This window comes from Hyalella azteca, unplaced genomic scaffold (genome assembly GCF_000764305.2).
Source record: "Hyalella azteca isolate HAZT.00-mixed unplaced genomic scaffold, Hazt_2.0.2 contig15116, whole genome shotgun sequence".
NCBI classification, from domain to species: Eukaryota; Metazoa; Arthropoda; class Malacostraca; order Amphipoda; family Hyalellidae; genus Hyalella; species Hyalella azteca.
The window spans coordinates 298,402-309,700 of NW_025944978.1; the positions used below are offsets into that span (position 1 = coordinate 298,402).

At 40.0% G+C, this 11,299-nt stretch overlaps 2 protein-coding genes across 2 annotated transcripts; both read right to left on the minus strand.

Annotated features, from left to right (window-relative positions):
- Positions 1–2,656: 2,656 nt before the first annotated feature.
- Positions 2,657–9,639, minus strand: LOC108673329. The gene is made up of 7 exons (XM_018161134.2): positions 8,720–9,639; positions 7,788–8,436; positions 7,094–7,377; positions 6,811–6,953; positions 4,929–5,082; positions 4,396–4,613; positions 2,657–4,182 (listed from the first exon to the last, which is right to left on the minus strand). Exons 4-7 carry the CDS (start codon positions 6,941–6,943, stop codon positions 4,145–4,147), a joined length of 543 nt encoding a protein of 180 aa, XP_018016623.1. The 5' UTR covers positions 6,944–6,953; positions 7,094–7,377; positions 7,788–8,436; positions 8,720–9,639; the 3' UTR covers positions 2,657–4,144.
- On the minus strand, positions 3,776–4,102 carry LOC108673318 (translation initiation factor IF-2-like). The gene has a single exon (XM_018161123.1). The coding sequence runs from the start codon at positions 4,100–4,102 to the stop codon at positions 3,776–3,778; it is 327 nt and encodes a 108-aa protein (XP_018016612.1).
- Positions 9,640–11,299: the final 1,660 nt, after the last annotated feature.

Here is an 11,299-nt window from a genome sequence, read left to right on the forward strand (position 1 = left end):
CTGGACTTATTGCCTGCTCCGTAATTTGCTAGGCATTTTAAGACTGAACATATGCTCCTGCATAGCTTCGTCTAGTCTGTTTTTGAAGATGTTCATGCTCGGAGCTTCAACGATGCTATCAGGGAGGCTGTTCCACATGTCGGTGACTCGAAGCGAGAAGAAATGTTGTCGCGTGGATGTGTTACAACGCTGTTTTTTTTTAGTTTATAGAACCAACTAGATAGAACGTATAATTGGCGATCTACGACGAGCACCCAGTACGAGGCGGAGTGCACTATTTTGTACACTGTCTAGCATTTTCATGCTGATAGAGGGCAGCTCATTTAAGACGCTGCTGCCAAACTCAAGTTTGCTGCGTATGAATGCCACATAGACACGCCTTAATAGGTGACTAGAACCATTCCACTGTAGGGCACTCAGGGCCCGGAGAACATTCAGGCGCTTCTGGTAGTCTACACGAACTGCTGACACACGTGCACTACTGCTCGTAAATCAGAAAAGATCAGACCTTGCTTACTCAGTAGAGACACATCCATGGAGGCAAGCTGCATGGCCTAGTATATAACAAAAAATTCAGCACCCAATTGAGTTACTTGAGAACAGTGTGCATTGGATTCAGCAGCCACCTAGTGGCTAGCTGGGTTGATGGCACATATAGGCCAGCAGAGACAGATCCAGTGGCAGCCCGTGATCCATCAGTATAGATCTGTAGCTGTTCAGGATAATACTGTTTCCAGAAGTCTTGAAATAAATTCTGTATAATTTGAAGTGGCATTGAATTGACTGCAAGGTTAAGATGAAGCGCGCCACTCGTGAGTTTTCTCCGAGTTCGATGTACGGTTGGGCGTCCTTAACCACGCCCAGTGAAATCTCACTCCTCAAATCTTCCTTAAATAGAGTCTTTGAGCAAAGTTTTTCATATAACAAGAAAGTATAAATGAAAGTAAAATGACCAAGCAAATAAGCCGAAGATGACATGCCAGGTTTAACTGATTGAAAATGATACGAGAGCTGTTTATTTATAATCGTCGTACCTTCGTAGCAGGTTTACGAGAGGCAACGACGGGCGTTCGCCCAACGCCTCGATGTCGGCTCATACGAAACACAGCCCGTGTAAAGGTGCTTGTACACGGGGATAGTGCAGACGGCTAGTAAATCTGGCTAGTGACGGTCGCTTGGTGACTATCCGGCAAGTAAGCCTGTACACACGTGGAGAGTAGAAGGTGACGCTATCTTCTCTTTCGCGCCCGCCAGTGCGTCATTAGAAGCCGTCGAGTGAGGTCTGTGAAGATGGTTAGTGGATCACCTTCAACAACTCGATTCTGTACGTCGTTTTTATACTATTTATTCTAGCCCTTGAAAATGCAGCGTCGGGAACAACTAAACCCTGACTAATAAGGTCTTCTTTCCGTTTCAAAATACTCGTTTCTCCCTTCATTTTGTTGGAGTAACCATCATGGAAAACATTATACTTTAATTCATATTTTTGGAATATTTCAGAGAATATCGTCTGGAATCCACTTTGTTGGATTCCTCTTAGAAACATTATTGTTCAAACAAGCCATGATTCACGTGACCCAAGATACTTCACAGGAGCGGCACAGATGCTCTCACCATGGCTGCATCAGCGCCACTTGCCACTTCTCCAGCCAAGATATCAACACATCGTTGTCTCTCTCGGCCGCGCCTCGGGCACTTGCCGGCGCATGCCTCTGAAGCGGCTGAACCCCTATACAGGCTATACACGAGGCTAGTAGCGTGGACAGTTCAAGCGCCGGATGAACTAGCGGCTAGTACTATCCCTGTGTACAGGCACCTTAAGCGTATAACTCGACAAGGTCTGCTTAAAGGATCACAGAAATATATTAGAAATCAATTACCATTTTTCACCACTCACCATTAGCATGTGTGCAAAGTTTAAGACTATCGCTGAATAATTGTGGTTCTAAGAGCTGGTGACGTCGCACTGCGGATGATCGCGTGGCCCGCTGATTTTCGTGCGCTTCATCGCCGAGGTTGATAAAAATGTCTCGCATGCTAACACCAACCGTCTTTTAGCGTCTCTGCAAAATTCCGTAATTCACGGGAAAGTGTTTACTTTGGCAATGCATGAAGAGGAAATCTTTCTATAATTTTGTAATGTTTTTTATCGTTAATACACAAGGTAATTTGTAATTACGGTAAAATTCCTGACACGTCGCAGACGTAATCTCATGTTAAAGCCACAATTGCTTGCACCTACACGACAAAAATAGTTCCTACTTTAACAAAATCCGCGACATTGAATCTGCCCTGAAATATTGTCCTCCCATTCATTTCATTATTTTAAGAAATGAAGGGAATGTTCGCACATTAAATTCCGAAAAAATTGACTAAAACAAATTTCGCATTTTTTAGAAGAAATTCCCTCACTTTCAATAAAAAAAAGTATTTCGCGTTGTTCTCATCCGGAGAAGCTAGAATAAAGACTAGTTTTAGACCGAAGACTAAGGTTAAGATCGGTAACGAGAGGCTTTCACTCTACCAAGTAGACAAGGACATCGCGACAAATAATGAACTAAAATTTGTTAGGTTATCACGCGTTGTGTGAACTACCAAGGCCCATAAGCTGCAGCGAACCTATAAACCTATAGCGGGATAAAATGACTTCAAGGTCAGAAATAAGTATCCATTGTATTTAAAGGCTCAAATAAATAAAAGATTTGAAGGCACAAAGTTGAACTTTAATCCACGTTACGCTGGAGCTCCGCAACGCGAGCCCAGTAGACAATTACTGAAAGTAAAGGATTGACGAACCAAGTTCAAATTTGTCAAAAGTCTGGTTGGATGAGAAATGATTTCAAGAACATTAACAAGTTGCTGCAACTTATTAATATTAATACCTGATCAATTGAAATGTAACTCTTCATAATTTTTGCAGAAATTAAACGAGAAACTGTGATAAGCATTTGTTGAGAGTGAACTAAACTCTACCACAAGTAAGAATGATTATCTATTATTGGTCAACTTTTTATTCCAGAAAATGTATAGAAGGGATGCCTGCTTCTGAACAAACTTAATTATCCATTGATTACGAGACAAAATCTGTGAACTGAACAAGTGGAATTTCTCTAGTACGTAAGGCGAGTCCTTTTCACGCTACTTGCACAAACAATTAACGAAGTAACCTCTGACGGCAAACTAAGATCACTTCACAAAAGCCCAATTTAACTCATCAATGCCCAAGGTCCTCATGCTCACAAAAAGCTTAAGAGATCAAAATCAGATATTGTTTTCACCACACACGCTTTACACCTCCATCAGCGACCGACGTCTTCATCACAAAAGTATCTCCGATGGCCTCCAACACTAACAAGTAACAACTAAACAAATATGGGGCCAGGTTACGCAGGATAACACGTCACAAGTTATGCCTGCGTTGGCCGACTACAACGTTAAGAAAAAACAGGAATTCCACTCGAGCGAACAACGAAAAGATCTTCACCAAGAAAGGTTCGGCCCCAACGACGTGCCTGACCTGGCCCAAACCAAACATGGCACAAAAAAGGAGAATAAAAAAAATATTCAAGCAAGAGGGGAATTCTGACAACACTTCTGAGTAAAAAAAGTAATTAAATGAACGTGCTTAAAGCCACGCTTTTCCGATCAACTCGAACGAACTACTTCATCAAAATGCGGAACAAAGAATTTCCACTGAAGAATAAAGCTCTCTTGGTTTAGAGTTATACACGACGCCGGGCTTCACCGCAGCCTCGTGCAGACCGCCGACGACAACTTATTCCTGCGAACACATCCACACAGTCGGGGGAAGACCGTTGAGGTGATGTGCAGACAAGGCAACCCTCAACCTCTCCTGCAGTCGTAGTCCACAGCCAGGTCCTCCATCACCGTCCCCCAGCAGTCCACTGCCAGGTCCTCCATCACCATCCCCCAGCAGTCCACTGCCAGGTCCTCCATCACCGTCCCCCAGCAGTCCACTGTCAGGTCCTCCATCACCGTCCCCCAGCAGTCCACTGCCAGGTCCTCCATCACCATCCCCCAGCAGTCCACTGTCAGGTCCTCCATCACCGTCCCCCAGCAGTCCACGGTCAGGTAGAACCATTCTACACGGTACATGGACCAGGGCGGGTCCACGATGGCTTCTTTAGACCATTCGTTGACAAGTCGACCTATTGCCCGTCACTGCAAAGAAAAATAAGTGATGCTCAAAGAAAAAATAGACAAAACATAGTATTGTTAAGATACAAAAAGTGAAAATCGACCACTAGCATAATATTTCCAGGGCGAAAATTATGTTGTTGAAATTAAAAATCTGTCCTTGCAAATTTCTATCTTATCAACGAAAATTTCTCGCATCAAATTGTTATTGTTTCGTTTTGAAAGTTAGTTACTTACGTTCTGATTTCCATTGTAGGATGGTGATGGTTGACAACTCAACACATTTTATTTTCTCACTAGTTGGTGACCACATGAGCATGGAGTGCGGCTCGCAGTATATGGTCATCTTCTGTGACGACATGGGACTGACATAAGACTTACTCAAGGTCTCATAGAGCTGCTTAACACCGTCGTGAGTAAGATTGTCCCTCGGCAGCACCAGGCTCGGGCAAGAGCTGGAACGTGTACGACAAAGGAAATTTTTGCGCTCATACACATTGCAAGACGCATGGATATAATTTTCTTTAATTAAACACATACAACAATATTTTTAAACACTTTTTGTCTTTTTAACCCAAGAACTTTTTTCTGTGTAGATCAGGTTATCTGTAATACATTTATTGATTTAGAAGCACCTTTCGTGCTTCATAAACAAATAAATCGCATGTCATGCAATTGTTTGCAAGACCAGTGTGCAAACAATAATCGATAGTAAATGTCATGTTGGCAAAGTGGATGTCCTCAACGAGAATTGTACCGTGAAAACTTACTTGTGATTAGTCATGCTACAAGAAATTATTTCAAACATCCAGTCCAAGTCATTGTCACGGAGGTCAGGGAAGTGCCAGCGACAAATCTTCTTTTTGATCATATCCAAGTAGCGGCCAGTGCTCCTCGGGACTACCCTGAGGCAGCAAACGTCATCTGTTGGACATATTGCATTTCAATAAACAAACAATACTCAATTTACACAAGAATCTATTCCCCATCAGCCCCGTGATTATCAATACTTGCTGCTTACATAACATAACATAGTGATGTCGGCACTAAGGAATAGGCCTGATGTGGCCTGTCGCCGATTCTTGTACTTTTCGTGACACAGGAGATCTAAAATTGTGTCCTTAGACCGGATCTTTTCAGGACTGTCGATAGTTTGCAATAGCTGCTAGACTTCCACCAGGTTCAATGTGGTGCTAAGCATTTCAAGTCTGAACACATATTTCTCCATAGCTTGGTCATTATCATTTCGGTGTTCAGTTGTCTCCACGCAACTAAGTTCAATGTTCTTTCATGGTGTTCTGGAGTAGTTCCAGGGAGCACATCCACGCTTGATATAGTTTGCAACCTGCTCATGTGCCCATGCCGAGAGGAATTTAAATTAATCGATATGCATAAGAATCTAGAAGAGGTAATTTATATAATTAGGATACATTTTTTAGCCCCAGTGAAATGACAGCATCAAAAAGATTATGTACCAAAAGTTCACAAGACAAGACAAAAGTTCCAATGAACGAAGCAACTGTACTAAAAGGAACATTCAAGTGGCTAGCAATCTTCCTATAACTTTCTCCTTCCTTCCAACGCGATAGAATTAGTTGTTTTTTTAAATCACTTTTCCTGTTAAGTTTGTGTACTTACATACATTAAAATACGATTTTTCAAGTGTACGAATATTTATTTCCCCCCACTGTATAATACTTATTCGGGAACTCCACTCAGCGCCTCCTCACGCAAACAAACCATTGCTTCCCTTCTCAGCTATCAATCCACTATTATAGATTAGCTCATTATTTGATGAATACTATGAATTTAAACAAACAACAGCAGTATTGTCATGTCAAATTCAACAAATGACTATTACAAGACCTCGGCACCTATTTTAAGACTATTACAAGACCTCTGCACCTATTTTAAGACTATTACAAGACCTCTGCACCTATTTTGAGACTATTACATGACCTCTGCACCTATTTTGAGACTATTACATGACCTCTGCACCTATTTTGAGACTATTGCATGACCTCTGCACCTATTTTGGGACTATTACATGACCTCTGCACCTATTTTAAGACTATTGCATGACCTCTGCACCTATTTTAAGACTATTACAAGACCTCTGCACCTATTTTGGGACTATTGCATGACCCCTGTACCTATTTTGAGACTATTGCATGACCTCTGCACCTATTTTAAGACTATTACAAGACCTTTGCACCTATTTTGAGACTATTGCATGACCTCTGCACCTATTTTCGAGTTAGAACAAGATCTCAGAAGCTGGATTATTCCGAGTAGATTCAGTGATCAAATTTGTCAGTTAGTAGGCATTCCAAGCAGTAAATTCTATGTGACATATTTCTAGATTCAAGCTAGTTAATGAGCATGAATAGGTGTCTCAACACTAATGACGATAATTATGCTTGTAGTTAAATGTTTCACCAGTTGCTTAATTCATATCAGGACTCTTTTCATCTTACTTCAAGATTAATACAAAATTTGTAATGCCATTCCCTCAGCACTATTAACCTAATTTTTTCAGCAAGAATTATTTCACAGATTTTGTACCACCAATTATATTTATAACAAACTGCTCATAGAAATGAGCAAAAAATTTTCTAAAGCCTTCAAGTGCTTTGAAAATACCAAACTTACCAATTGGTCCCATAAGTTCAGAACAGCGCTCTACATCCCTGAGGCTGGCAAGGCGAACACCAACACAGCAAGGCGCACGCTTCCCAATGTTACTGTGTGCCAGGATTTGGTCGGGAGTGCCATACAGGTCCATGAGATGGTCTCTGTAACCAGAGATAAAGAGAGAATTGGAGAATGCCACCAGTTGAGAACTATAACAGCTTTATCAATAAATAATATAATATTTATTTCCAACATTTATGCATTCTAGGCAGGGCTAAAAGTATGAATCAATTCACATTACCCGAATTCTGTGATAATAGTTCCTATATCTTCATCCCTAGGGCAATTTGGCGTTTCCCAGAATTAGGCCATGGGCATCATGCATATGTTTCCAACATTTTGTGCGGCAAGGCCAGCAATAATATTTCGCAGTCCTGAGATGGGTGTCCTGTGTGTTGATATCACCGTGAGGCACCTCGGCATCCTCTTGTGCAACAAGCTTGCAATAGCTCGCTCTCCATCAGCATGGCCAGTGATGAACCACAATGCACCATTCGGCAAGAGCTCAAGCTCAGTGTTTTGTATCTGTCAATAGTTTACACATGAATGATATTCATCAGTCATGTTCTCTTTTATTGAGTTAATAAATTAATAAGGCAAATGTGTTTTTCTGTGCAAAACAATATGAAAATTCTGATATTTATAAGACTTGAGCATTTTACTGATTACATATATGTTATAGATTAACTGGCTCATGATCAGCCACTTGGCTAAGATACATAATATATCATGGTTTTCAATACCATTTAGTTATCAGAATACTACATACAAAGTTTTGAGTATGATCAGTATTGCAGATTAACCCTTAATATATATCTTTGTATTTATCAGGCAAGCAGCTTGATTGCTAAACTTAGAAGAGAGAGTTCCTGATTTGTCATAGCAATAAGCTAATCAAATCAGATGTTGGATCCAATTCAAGGTAATTCACTCACCTTCAGCAAATTACAAGCCTGGGTTGCAGAATCCAGCAGCTTTTTGATTTCAGGTAACATATTTCCTGAAGGTTCTGCTTTCAGACGATGTAGAATTTCCTCACATTGGACACCATTTTTTCTGCCAACATCGGAGGCCAAGTCGTCCCAAGCCTTGAGATCTTCACTGGTTGACATTATTTGGTCATGAAGAGAACCATCCCATCTCGCCACATCAGTCCTCAGATCCATGATATCATCCATCAAAGTCAAAGTACCGCCAGATACCCGAGAAGTTTTCTTCAGTCGCTGAATTTTTTCTATCAGTAAGGCCCGTATTTTGGCCTTCGAGTCCACATCAGCATTCTGGAGGTCATGTAACACCTCAATTTTGTGTTTGCCATGTAAGCCTCTTGAGCATGTATAACAGACAAGTTCAATGCAGTTCTTGAAAAACTTATTAGGGATTAAAAATTGGATTGGTAGAAGGATAGTTTATTGAGCGATGAAATATGCGATGTGCGTCGCATCAAAAATGTATGACGAATGTCATAGCGCGGTATCCTCCCCAAATCCGGTAGCTGTGGCGGGGACCCCTGCCGCTGAAAGGTAAGCAGTGGGCCAGTGCTCCCGCCGCAGTCCCAGGCAAAGTTCCAAGAGATCACAGCACCTAAATATACGACATAATTAAGCAGGAGACAAGTAAATTAACAGTTTAGACTTGCAATGCTCCGTGCTTAGAGTTGCTTAAATGTACCAGAGTTTTCAGAAATCTTTCTAACGATCTCCACAATATGGGATAACCGTAATATAGATTAAATTTAATGAAGGCTACTGTGATCATGTTTAAATTAAAGTAATTGACAGCTCGAGAAGACTATTTGGCTAAGCAAATTAAACAGCATTTGGAAAGGCATAAAGGACACTGCACTAATGGTCGTCACGCCACCCACCACATGCTGTCGTCTGAAGTCCACGTGTTTGCATCGAAGAATGGGCACGGCCAGCGGTCCACGTCTCACGTCCAAGGCAGGAGGATGACGGGGGATGAGTCTAGTGGAGATGAAGCATCAACTGAAGTCCACAGTAACTTCAAGCAGGGCCACACTGGACAAGAGCGTCACCACACGAAATCGCGAAGCACAGATGAGACGTCCAGCACAAGTGACGGACCGCTATAGACTGGCGAATCTTCTTACAAGAGGCTGAAGATAGTTTCTGTGTGCCCTGGAATGCTTAATTCTCCAGGTGAAATAGTGGTTGGAAAATGTGGCATAAAGTGGCACAACGACACAGATGCAGTGTACTGATACAGATGCTGTAAATTGATTTTTAAGATATTTCAAAGTTAAGGCTTTTACCAAGTGGAGATCGCGAAAAAGATTCTGCATAAAGTTATGCAAATAAACTGTACGTGAATTTTAATTCTTTAACAGCAGTTTACACATAGGTAATCCAGATGCCTCTCATGTTGAGAGCAGAGACGCTCTGATTCTGTGGATCGTTTCCTTTTACATGCCTCATTTTTTGAGGGAATCAACATGTAGTTAACCAACAATTCATTAGCAGGCTTATCAATTTTCTTCCTGCATTTAGGACAGCACTTGGTTCCAGAAATTTTAAGTAAGCTTGAAATGCAGGAGAAACAAAATGAATGACCACAAGTCAGGCAAAGCGGCTTATGGTGTTTTGAATCAAAATCTTCATTGCAAACTTCACATGCCAGCATTGCAGTGGCCATTTCAAATATAGGGGAGTATTAATTTTGTTAATCAAATGAATACCTAATATTCAATTAAACTACACTGTTGGAGAAAGACTTCCTCTATACAAACTTACAAGTTAACATTTGATGGTACATCATGAATTATTGATAATCTGAAAATAAAAATGTCAATAAAATAAATGGAAAATAATATGTTAATAGGACTGTTTTCTTAAATTTCCTATGCCTTCATCAAAAAGAATATAAGAATGAAAATACCCTGAGTTATAAGGAAATTATTTTAAAAATATGGACACTAATGGTTCAGACTTTTTAAATATTTGGATGTTCCCAGCTTGTACCTTCTTTCCATTTTTGCAGGTTTGTGTAGTTACTACATTTAATGTCTTAACATAAAATTCAAGAACCTACAGATTAATGGGAGTACTGAGGAAATGTTATAATATAAATAAAAAATAAAAATTGATTCTATAGTCAATAATTTAAATCCTTTTTCCTTTTTATTAAATCGTTGCACTTATTGTTCTAGACTTTTCCTCCATTTTTGAAAAATTTGCCACTATGATAAATGTATGTTGCTAAGCATTTATTTCATTATTATCATCATCCTATTTGATTCTACCTTAAGCAGTATAATATATTTCTTGAGATAGGTATATCAATATTTAAGACAAATACATGTGCATCAAACTTGCTTATGTTGAAAATGCTTGTAAAGGGATGGAAGTGCAGCCCTGATAAGTGCAGTTGAATTTCTATTGCTCAGCTTTACATTAAGAAATATTCAAATTATGATGTATCACAGTTGCCGGTGGGCATCGGGATAGTTTTTCTCCAACTCAGAGAACACATGGGTAACTGGGTAACTGCTCATTCTGGGGAACTGCTGGGGAATGGGTAACTGCTCATGCAGTTACCCATTGAAAATTTGCTGTGACATGCTGCTATGGGTCAACAAATCAATTATTTGAATTCAACAGTTGTTAATGTTTGCAGATCAAGAAGATTCTGAAGACTACCGATCCAAACTGCCCAAAAATATTGGCCCATATAGGTAATTTATATGGAATTTTTCACCATTCTTAATATTATATGGACAAGTTTATTATTTCCACCTTTTGGGTTGAAGAATCTTACAAAAAAACTCATTATCATTCCCAGTATTTTGTATTATAGAGCAAATTGCCACAATTACTTGAATCAAGTTTCTTCAATTAATAGGAAAAACATGTACATAACTATATAAATACCGTAAAATGGGGTTACTTTGACCGGCGGGGTAACTTTGACCACTTTTTTTCAACAAAAACCCCCAAAACTCAAAAACGATTTGACATAGAAAAATTTTGTCAATGGCCATCAAAGGCCTAATACTGAGGCTACGTAACACAATAGAAAGATTTAAAAAGTTTGCATATCTAAAAGGTTAAAAAATTAATAATGTGACCCACGAAAAAGAGCTATTATTTAAAGCCTGTCAGAGTTCCCCCTGCAATTTTTTTTATTTTTTGGTAAAATAACTCCAGGTTTTGATGCATTGTAGTAGAACTCTTCTAGTTACATATGCAAAAGACAAATTTTAGGAAAGTGTCATAGTTTGCAAATGGGGTGGCACCGCCCCCCAATGGGGTAACTTTGACCACCTAATGGCAGCCATGATGGGGTAACATTGACCGGCTTGGAAATTAAGTTAAAATCACCATAGGTACCTATATACCGTCAACCGGGGCTACTCGGGACAGTTTTGAGCCTTTTTTTGTTAATAACTGTTAATAACTTCTTACGATGAAACATTTCATAAACAAGT

What these genes read in the sequence shown, in the direction of transcription:
- LOC108673318 (XM_018161123.1), bottom strand. Translation starts at nt 4,102, where the DNA reads ATGGTTCTACCTGACCGTGGACTGCTGGGGGACGGTGATGGAGGACCT.
- LOC108673329 (XM_018161134.2), bottom strand. Translation starts at nt 6,943, where the DNA reads ATGGACCTGTATGGCACTCCCGACCAAATCCTGGCACACAGTAACATT. An exon ending in TGAACTTATGGGACCAATTG is followed by an intron (nt 5,083 to 6,810) that starts GTAAGTTTGGTA and finishes TATGTCCAACAG; the next exon opens with ATGACGTTTGCTGCCTCAGG. An exon ending in TGTAGCATGACTAATCACAA is followed by an intron (nt 4,614 to 4,928) that starts GTAAGTTTTCAC and finishes TACACGTTCCAG; the next exon opens with CTCTTGCCCGAGCCTGGTGC.